The sequence below is a fragment of the Vigna angularis genome, chromosome 1, assembly GCF_016808095.1.
Source record: "Vigna angularis cultivar LongXiaoDou No.4 chromosome 1, ASM1680809v1, whole genome shotgun sequence".
NCBI lineage: Eukaryota > Viridiplantae > Streptophyta > Magnoliopsida > Fabales > Fabaceae > Vigna > Vigna angularis.
In genome coordinates, this window is record NC_068970.1 from 24,776,996 (window position 1) to 24,787,952 (window position 10,957).

The 10,957-nt window shown below is 29.3% G+C and overlaps 1 protein-coding gene across 2 annotated transcripts; it reads left to right on the plus strand.

Annotated features, from left to right (window-relative positions):
- The first annotated feature begins 381 nt into the window (after positions 1-381).
- LOC108320906 (probable transcription factor KAN2) lies at positions 382-5,728 on the plus strand. 2 transcript variants are annotated; one of them, XM_017552537.1, is made up of 6 exons: positions 382-1,320; positions 1,487-1,563; positions 2,747-2,792; positions 3,012-3,171; positions 4,684-4,747; positions 5,185-5,728. In XM_017552537.1, exons 1-6 carry the CDS (start codon positions 786-788, stop codon positions 5,305-5,307), a joined length of 1,005 nt encoding a protein of 334 aa, XP_017408026.1. In that variant the 5' UTR covers positions 382-785; the 3' UTR covers positions 5,308-5,728. The 2 variants fall into 2 exon arrangements, with proteins under 2 accessions (XP_017408026.1, XP_017408097.1); XM_017552608.1 differs by having other exon boundaries at positions 4,687-4,747.
- The last annotated feature ends 5,229 nt before the right edge of the window (positions 5,729-10,957 follow it).

Sequence of the window (10,957 nt, forward strand, 5' to 3'; positions counted from 1 at the left end):
TATAAAGTAATCTTTAAAATTTGAAGTTAAAATAATATCATTATTTTATATGAATTATATTTATGTATGATTATTATTAGCCTCCCTCTCCTCTCCTCACCTCCGTGAGTCTCAAATGTAAAAGAAGAAATGTAATTCTTTCTTGTTAGCTGAGAAAAGAGAAGCAGAGTTAAGTTGTATGTTATAAAGTTAAGTAATAAGCATGTGATATAGCAAATTATTTTAGTTTTCATATTTTAAAAATCCAATATTTATAAAAAGGAATAAAAGTTAAAAACCTAATTCCATTTCCTTTTGTCACCCTTTTCTTCCTTTCTTACCCTACTACCCCACCCCCACGTCCACAAAAGCAAATAACACACACTCAATCTCTCTCTTCCTCAACTCAACTGTCATTTTCTCACACATACTTCACACGAAACAAACAACATTTCACTTCCATATACCTCTTTCTCTTTCTCTTTCTCTCTGTTTACAGTTTCTCTTTTAAATCTCAAATCTCTTCTCTGCACTGCAACAAATCAAACACCTTTAGAATATCCATTCACTCACCTTTTTCTTCCACATCAAAACACCCTCTCATTCATGTTCCTCATCCTTCAAAATTTTCTTAGCACAACAAAAGGAAATTGAGCTAGGAGAAACAACAACTTCGAAGAAGAAGAGAAGAGAAAAGAAGGAGAAGGAGAAGAAGTACTTACCACAATATTACAGATATTTGTTATACACACATAGTTATAGATAGATAGATAGATAGATAGATAGAGAGTTTGTCCTTTGAAAAGATGGAACTATTCCCAGTACAGCCAGATTTGTCCTTGAAAATTAACCCTCCAAACACCAAACCCACATCAAGTAATTGGAACAAGAGAAGCACAGAAGATGAGATGGATTTGGGGTTTTGGAAGAGAGCTTTGGAATCAAAAACAGTCAAAACAGACCTCTCCCTCTCTAATCCAAGGGCTTTTTCTTCTTCTTCTTCTTCTTGTTCTTCAAACACCAACACCCCTAACCCCAACCCAATCCTTATCCATCATCACTTCCAAAACAACACTGCTAATACTAACAAACACAACCCCATCCAACAAAACCATTTCTTTCACCACCAAGACCTAGGTTTTCTCAGACCCATAAGAGGAATCCCACTCTACCAAAACCCTCCTTTCTCATTTCCTCCCACTTCTTCAACCCCTTTCCTTAACCCAGCCTTCCTCTCACGCTTCCCTCCCAAGCGTAACATCAGGGCTCCCAGGATGCGTTGGACCACTGCACTCCATGCTCGCTTCGTCCATGTCGTTCAACTTTTGGGTGGCCATGAAAGTAATCATCCTTTCATTATTTCCCTTCTTCTCTTTTCCTTTTCTCTCCTCTTTATCTCCCATAACTTTGCTTTTCACTTTCTTTTATCGTCAAAACACACAAACAGATAAAATAAATGGATCTTCATTCCTTCTAACCACTGCATTTTCTTTCTAATTTGGTATAGGGGCTACACCCAAATCAGTTCTCGAGCTAATGGATGTAAAGGATCTCACTTTAGCCCATGTTAAATCTCACTTGCAGGTAATCTCAAACTTAAGTTTATCATTAATCTGTGTATATTACTAATTAATCCCATCTCTCTTAATCTTGACTTCTTTTCATTGTTAATCTTTGTATTATTCACTTTAGTTAAAGTTGGGTACAGTTCTTAATTGACTTTGGTAAAAAAACCCTACATTATATCTGTTGCAAATTCCAATGGTTTCCTTGCAGAGGGTCTCTCGTATCATTTACTATTTCATCTGTTGCCTCTGCTGCTGCAAGCTACTAATAAACAGCTTTTTCCTTGGAAGAATGAACCATCCATGTTGAGAGAGAGAGAGAGAGAGAGAGTGAGAGAGTCAGAGAGAGGTTTCCATAAACGAGTAAGACAAAACCCTGCAATTCAAAATGAGTCGCAGCGAATCCGAGACTTCAGTCCATAGCTATAAAGAAACATATATTAGTATTATTATATAAACTGCCAAAGAAAATGGGGAAAAAAATAATAGCAAGTACAAAACACCATCATTTCTCAATGATCCCTTCCTCAGTTATGTTTTTTAACCACACCAGTTCTAACCATGGTTAGTCACATGCTTCCATGCATTCCCTTCCCAACTTCACATGTTCCTCAAGTCACTGTCCTCAACATAACTATTTTATTTTAAAAATAAGATTTTTCACAGATAAAAGTCACGAGATTAATCTTTTCAAAAAGTAAAATACCCCTTTCTTTTTAGGTCTTGCTTTATTTCTATAATCTGAAATTAAATTCATGTATGCTTAAACATATCAATCCTTGTAGTTTTCAATGCTTCTATATATATGTACTAGAACTTCAATGATTGATTAGTAAAACAAGTTTGATATTATTCTCACACAGCTTTTCAATGTTGTTGTTATCTCTGGTTTTCTTTCTTTCTTCTTATCATACACTTTATTTTTCTCACTTGCCTTCTTATCTCTCATTTCTTCAATGAGATATCTACTAAAGAACAGATTCTGATGATGAAGGTTTTCCAGTGCCTATAAATTAATGTTTTTATGTGATGTATTATACAATTAAATAAACATGAATCACTTGTATACTTTTTGTTTTATATATTTTCTATTTAAAAATATTAATTAATGCAAAAATATTTCCTAAACATGCATGCATGTTCTAAATAAATTACATAATGTAGCTTCTTTCCTGCGCTAATTATTCACAAATTCAAATCAGATGTACCGAACAGTGAAAACTACTGATAGAGCTGCGGCATCATCGGGTAAGTGACTATATATATATATATATATATATATATATATATATATATATATATATATATATATATATATATATATATATATATATATTGAACTTGTATTTAGTTTGAAAACAAATCTACTAGTATATACTATTTTTGGTAAGTAACCTTGTTCTTCCTAATTTTTTTCTCTCACTCTTTTTTCATTTTCTTGTTTAAATTTGAATTAATTATAATTAGGGCAATCTGATACTTATGACAATGGGTCTTCTGGAGATACTTCTGAAGACTTGGTGTTTGATAGAAACTCTCCAAGGAGGTCTGATCTATCCATTAGGCAGGCAAGAACAAGTGTTAATCAAGATATTGGAAATGGTGGCCTTTGGAACAACTCTTCAAGGTAATGGCGTTATGCTAATTACGATGAATAATATGTTAAGATACTTAGTTAGAAAGTTCTATATAACTATATAAGCCTACTTTGAGAACTTTTTCTTGTCAACTTTATCCTTCTTATAACCCTTGAAAGATTTTAGATTGAGATTTTGGTGTTGCAAAATGCATCGTTTTCACTTGCAAATATGCAATTGCAGTCGACAATGTAATTGCAAAGTTATATATAAAATAGTGTGCTTTTTTCTTTAGCAAATGTACGAGAAGGATCAATCGTCGTATATATGCAATATGTAAATAGACGGTTTTTGGATTCAAAATACATGAACAGGTCACCACATTTCAAGTTGTATAAAACCAATATATTATACGTCTGAAATTGTGAATAATTTAATCACTAAAAATGTGTTTGTTTCTTCACTTAAATTGAATGCTCATCTATATATTAGTATATAGGAGGTGGTTGTTTTAGTTATGTAAGTTAAAAATAATCAAAATTAATAAAAACTATGATCATTAAACTCATACCTAACACAGTTTGAACTTATAATAAATATCTCATTTTTTTTCCTAAAGTGTTTATGGGGAATTTTTCCTCAAGTATTTGTGAAAAAGTTTTTCCTAACGTACTCATAATTTATTATTACCTATTCCTCTAAAAAAAATTACAAATAACACGTTATTGTGAATGTTAGCAAAAAAAAAGAATATTTTTAGTGGGTCTTTTATTATGATCATGACCAAAATTTAAAGTAATATATCTTGGTTGTTTGAATTTATTTGTTGGAAGTAAAACGTTATATATTTCATTTTATCTTTAAATAATGAAAAATTATTCTTTTACATACTTAAATTTTTTATATTCATTTGATACTATTTTTATTTATTTTTTAATTTCTTTTTTCTTGAACAAATATAAAAATTTATATTTTTATAATTATTTTATCACGTGTTATGATCCATTAATTTTAAATAATACTAATGTAATAAGCGGAATTCATGCATCAGAAAATCTCTCTCTGAGCTTAGCCCATTGATACAAAGAAAGCAAGGGTCGAAAAATCAGAAAAGGTGTAAATCATGTCAGTTTGCTTTGTTGTATCTGTTCTGAAACGATGATGAGGTCCAAAACTCCATGATGGGGTAATAATACACTCTCTCTGCAAGCAAGTGGGTGAAAAAGGAAGTAAAAGAATCCCATTCCAAGACATTAGATTTTGATGATTGCATAAATCCACCTCAGAAAGAGAGATATCTCTTTCCTTATGATTTGGTGGGGTCCTACAACTAGGAAACTTAGTCTTAAAGCCAATCACCATAGCTACAAATCATGGTGCCAAACAAAGTCATTTTACCCTTTGAGATGCGTTAGCTATCACATGCCATGGCTTCAACTTTATTTCAGAGAGCAGAAGAAGCTATAAATAAGACAGTAAAAGATTGCTTTCTTTCCTCAGAATGCTATTCTTCTTCATGCCTTTCAGTAATGGGAAATATTCTTTCCATGTGTTTCTTGTAGCAGGCAAGCCTTCTTGCATGGGAAGCCAAACCTTGATTCCATTGGGAACGTGCCTTCTGCTGAGGTTTGTATAATGTTACTCAACACCCCTTTATCATTATCTGTCACAAAATCTGTCCTTTTGTTTAGGATTAAGTAGTTCTTTGAACTCATATATATGTTCACAATAAAAGAGAACACGTTCTATTCTTTTCATTTAGCCTTGTACATTATGGAGACAAGGAAAGGAATAATTACACACTTTTCAAAAAGTTGCTTTCTTGCTCACAAATTCAACCTGCTGCTAGACCTATCTTTTTCATAGAGATGCTAATTACAAGGGTAAATTCATATTTATGCCAATCTTTATTGAAAAACACTACAGAAACTTAAACCTACCCAACTTGACTCAGATAAAGGGTTGCATCTAGCACATGAAACATGCAAATTCTAAGTGACCAAGTGAACCCTAGTTCATGTTGTTCTGTAATTCTGATCTTCATTTTCTTTGGTTTATTGAAGGGAATGGACCCAAAGGGCCAAAGCAATGAAATATCAGATGGAAACTCATCCTCAGACATTGCAGAATCAAGTGGCAAGAAGCTAAATTTGGATTTGGAGTTCACCTTAGGTCGATCACTTTGAGGTCTCTCTGGTGAATAATGCTATATTCATTTTGAAATATATAAATCATTATTATATATATATATGTGTCTAGAATCACAAGAGCTATAGATAGCAGGAATAAGAATCAGGTACCCGCAAAGAAAATGAGAGAAAAAGAAAGCTGAAAAGAATAGAAAAGAAAGGATTAAAAAAAGTAAAAGTAGCTAAAGAAAGACAAGGAGACAAGAAAGACAGAAAGAAAGCAACAAAGAAGAGGGTGGGAAAGAAAAGCATGTCCTTCCAATCAAAGCTCTTTGTGATATTCAAATATATATTAATTTCTCAGTAAGTATATTAATTCTAATTTATTATTGTATATTTGCAATCTGACAAACGAATGTGCAGAAAAAGAGAGCTTTAGATATCTTAAAGTATGAAATGATACTTGATAATTGCAACACAGGACTTTACATTATGAATATTTTAATATGGAGTTGGGTTCCTAATGTTCAATCTGGGCACAGTCAGCAAGAAAATATGAACATAGGGAAATGGTTAAAAAATTGGAATAAAGTGATAAAAAGAATACCAGTATAGTAAAGGTACAAAAGGGACAATAATAAGGTGAGATCTTATAAAAGAATAATATTCCTCACTTCCTAGGAAATTGCAAATCATGGCAAAATCATTTGGTTTCTGTACCTAAAATCAAGTAATCTCATTTGTCTTTCCATTTCCCCAGTTTTCTTACATTAACTAAACCTACTAAATTAATTGTTTTAGTTTACTAATTACTATTAGTTGACTTAATTATTCTACAACACATGGTAGTTCTATGCCGTTCATTGTTTCTTAAACAAAGTCCACAATAATGATTAATTTGACATTATTAATTGTACAACGACGATTTAAAGTATTATAGGCAACTTTGTCAAAAAGTTATTGATTTAATACATGCAAGACCAAGTCTTTTCTTTTTTTTTTCATTAACATTAACAATATTTTATAATTGATAACTAATAATTCATTTAAGCTCGTAAACTAAACAACACATGTTAATCTGTAATTGTTAGTCGGTGATGAAATACTGTACAAAAACTCTCTCCATAGAAAAAAATAAAGTGATGAAAATATGACATAGAAAAAGAGTGCATAAATTCTCATTTTCAGTTATTTTTTTTATATTTTTATTTTTCTTCATCTGCATATTTCAATTTATTTATTTATTTTTATTATTTATTGTTTCATTTAGCTGATTTTTTTGTTATACCAAGTGGATTATGAAAATGTAGTCTTAGTTACACATAAGGCTAATTTGTACTATAACTTTAAAAAGGTGGATAGGTTACTATTATAAATTAAAAAATCTTTCAAGTACTAATTTTTGCGAGGTTCATGCATACACAAACATTTCATACATAACTTTTGTATTTATAAAAAAGAGAAATTAAAAAACAAAATAATGTGTACAAAATGTGTGTAAAAATTTATTAAGTATCAAAATAATAGTATCCTTAATTCAAGGACGCTTGGTATTTTATCATTGAAAGCAAGTAATGAAAGCAAAGAGTGGTTATATGAAGAATTGGTGAATTCTAAATCTCATAATCTAACTCAATCCAACTTCATAAAAATATATAAAATATTATTTGTTTAATAATTTTACGATAAATATGTTATTTATATATATTAGCAACATTTTCAGTATCTTATAAATATTAAAAAATTATTGTGTATTATTTTCTGTTAGCTCACCCTTACATGTTGTGGTTGTGGTTTTCACTTGCGATGATCGTTTTTATATGAGAGCAGATGATGTTACAGATGATGTTGGTCTTGTATAGAGTGAGGATACACGTGAAAAAGTAGTATGAGAATTTTCAAAATGTTTTGAGAAAGTAAAAAAGTTTATGTTTAGATTTTTTTAACATTCTAGGTTGTAATTGAATTAATTGTTATTTCTATATTGTTTTAACTATTTGCACGATAATGAAATAAAGTTTTTAATTTTTCACTATTTCATGATGGTATCAAAATTTGTTTTTTCTTAACTTAATTAAATACACGTGGCATCCTAAAACGAGATGTTACATCGTGCACCTGTATGCCTATAACACTTCCAACAACTATTCCAGCCCTTTTGTCTTTGGCTGAGTTTAACCTATTCTTCAATTCCATGAGATTGACCTTATTGGCGGCCTTGGCTTGCCCATTACATTAAGGGTACTCCACTAATATTTCTTATATGGTGGATACCAAGTCTTGAGTAGAACTTGGCCAACACTTTATCAATGAACTATCGTCCATTGTTTATGATTATTGTATGAGGGACCCCATACCAGCAAATTATATTCTTCCATACAAACCATTGAACCTGTTGTGCCGTGATAGTGGCTAAGGACTCGACCTTGATCCACTTGCTGAACCAAGAAAAATTTAACTTGTCCTTTTCCAAGAGCAGAAGGACCTAGGATATCCATTCCTCACTTTGTAAAAGGCCAGAAAAAGATGTTGTGAAGCTCCCTTTTTCGGCTATGCACCAAATTCTCGTGCTTTTGACAAGTCTTACATCTTCGAATGTAAGTAGCACAATCTACTTCCATTGTAGGCCAAATCTATTTGACTTTGAGGATTTAGGTCGTCATTGTTCGTGTCCCAAAGTGATAGCCACATATTTCTTTGTGCATTTCCTCGATAATGTAGCATCCTACTCCAAGGTTATGCATTTAAAAAAGGTCTGACTATATGAAAGGAATATAAAATGTCATCTTCAACAAATAACACGTAAAGGTTATGCTATAGTCCATTGTAAAATTATATTTGTAACATATAAAAAATTAAGTATTAAGCTATTCTTAGTTTCCATTATTTATTTTTTAAAATATATAATATGATCATTATGATAAGTAAATCACTTTTATTTGTTAGGTTAAGAAAAAAAATGAAGAATCATCATTACAAGGCCAAAAATTACTATTGTTTTAGGACTTACTTGATGGTTATAAAATCGTAGTCTATATTTTAGTGTAAAACAAGTTTTTTAGACTACGCTTGGAACTATGGTCTATTATCACTTTTAGACTACAGTTCTTCTAATAATTGTAATCTATTTTCACTTGTACATTATGATTCTCCCAATAATTATGGTCTATTATCATTTATAGACTATGATTCTTCCAATAATCATAGTTTATTTACCCTTTTGCATTTTTTAATAATTGTTTTATTTTAGTTCCTCTATTTCTAATTAAGCAACCAAGAATAAGAGAATCTCAAAACCAGAAACAATAAACCATTACATATATCATTAACTACTATACAAAATACATTGTCCAAGTACTTCTAATGTATTTCATTGATTCAGAATCCAATAATTGAACATCGTTGAAATAATGCCAAAAATAATAATAACATCAATTAATACAAAAAAAGACGCTCTTTTTAAAATGCATTAATATAGGTGAAGAGAGCATGCTTGAATTTGAATAAGAACATGAGTAACACCAACGTGGATAACAACCCAACCATGCATAAGGGTATTAATAATATAGGTGATCACTGTGACATTAGTAGTTAAACATAAACAAGAATTTAGAGTCTAGGATTTAGGGGGCTAACTAAAGAAAAAGAACAAATTAAGGAGGAAGAAAGTAAGAAGAAAGTAGATGTGAACCTAAATAAAAGACAAAAAGAGTGTACCAAACAAAAAAAAAAAGAAAAAAGAAAAGAGATATTATCGTTTTTCGTGGTAAATGAAGAAAAATTTGCATTAAGTACGACTAGAGATAATAATAGTTTTAACTGATAAAATAAAAGTGAAGAAGTTTAATTTTATTTATGAAATTATGACTATCATAACAATATATAATTCACTTATTATTTGTTAATGATTTCAAAAATACTACCCCGCTTTAATAGAGACTAACTTTTTTTTATAATCATGGTATATTTTCTTAGTAATTTATATATTTACACTGGAATAATTCCCTCCTGTTCCATTAAAGCTTAAACTTGAATTATGTAAATTACATGCTATCAAACTTTTTGTTTGTTTGGACTCACGTACAAAAGTGAGTAAAAAACAAATGAAAATAAGTGAAAGTCAGAAGTAGATTTTATTAGTGTGATAAAAAAAAATAGGTAATATAATAAATTACAAAAACACTTTTAGTTTCATTTTAATAAAAATGTGTATGATTTATATTTTAAAATGGTTAATTATAAATTAATTAATTTATATAATTAAAAATAATGTTTACATTTCTTTTGTTGATAACATCTCACAAAATTCAATATAACATTAATTTATCTTATTAATATTTATTCTTTAAAGAAAGAAATAAATATCACTAATATTAAATTAAAATAAAATAAAGCAGAGTGATTAAAAATTTAAGATAACTTATATAATTAAAAAATATATGTACTAAAATATTTTTATGTCACTTTTTTTTATCAAAATTAATTTTTATATTAATTTTATGACATTTGTTTGTTTAGATTAATATATCAGGTTATATAAACATTTGAGAGGATTTTATGAGATACGATGGCTTTAAAGATTATGCCTTCACCCACAACCATAATTAATTATGATCCTCTTCTACTATATTAACTAAAGCATGTCCTTATAAAATTAAATTAATTTGCATGTAATTATGAAATACAATTAATTATCTCCTACTATACTGACTAATGCATATATTTATAAAATACAATTTATTTGCATGTAATTATCAAATATAGTTAATTTCTAATAACAACAACTATATCAAATCTTTCAAATTCAATTCAGAGATATTGTCCCAAAATATTAAAGTTATATGGTTCAGTTCAGTACACCAATTTAAAAATTGTAATTGAATTTATTTACAAATTTATTTGGTTAATTAATATGTTAAAAGTTGCAAGTTAATATTTTTCTTATTATAGTCACCATTATAAACAAAAAAAAATCGCGAAATTGTAATGACATGACAGTTTTTGTTTTATTTAGTTATTTAATTATTACTTTGTAAGTTTGAGAAAATATAATTTGTTTTTACTTGACTTTCAATCAATTTATGTATGACTTTCTTATTATGTCAAAAGGAGAAAGTTAATATCAAACACTTCATAATTATAATAAATAAGAATGACAAAAATTTACATTTAGAGTGATTTCATTAGTAATTAAGTTTATAGGCAATTTGATGTTACAATATTTAAATTGGTATAATGAACAACATTTTTCAATTTAAACATTAATAAGTCTCTGAATCATTAGGATTAAAAATTAATTATTTTAAACTTCAAAAATTGCATTCATTTTTGTGAGAGAAAGTGTGCAACTCATGACATACACCAAGATATAAGTCTTTACCCTCTTAAAGAATCAAGTTCAAATAGATCACAAATATCGTAAGCTTAGTAGTTATAGTTGGAGTTGCAATTGAAAATATATTAGAAATTACTTCACCGAATCACTATAACTTCTTTCCATTCCTCTCCTTTTCAAGTATGATAAAGGTCTTGTAACAAATGATACAGAACGACATAATGAGAAATTAAAGTGTAATCAATATTTACGACGACTTCCTCTTACTAACATCACAAAAACTAACATTAAAAGTATCCTAATCGTCGACAACGGTGCAAATTATATTACAATCAATAATGGGCGAAACCATAAAAAAGAAAAGAACACGAA

Bases quoted from the DNA above. Each gene is read 5' to 3' on its own strand.
- LOC108320906 (XM_017552537.1), top strand. From the start codon at position 786: ATGGAACTATTCCCAGTACAGCCAGATTTGTCCTTGAAAATTAACCCT. The intron at 1,321-1,486 runs GTAATCATCCTT...AATTTGGTATAG, and splicing joins ACTTTTGGGTGGCCATGAAA to GGGCTACACCCAAATCAGTT. The intron at 4,748-5,184 runs GTTTGTATAATG...GGTTTATTGAAG, and splicing joins GGAACGTGCCTTCTGCTGAG to GGAATGGACCCAAAGGGCCA.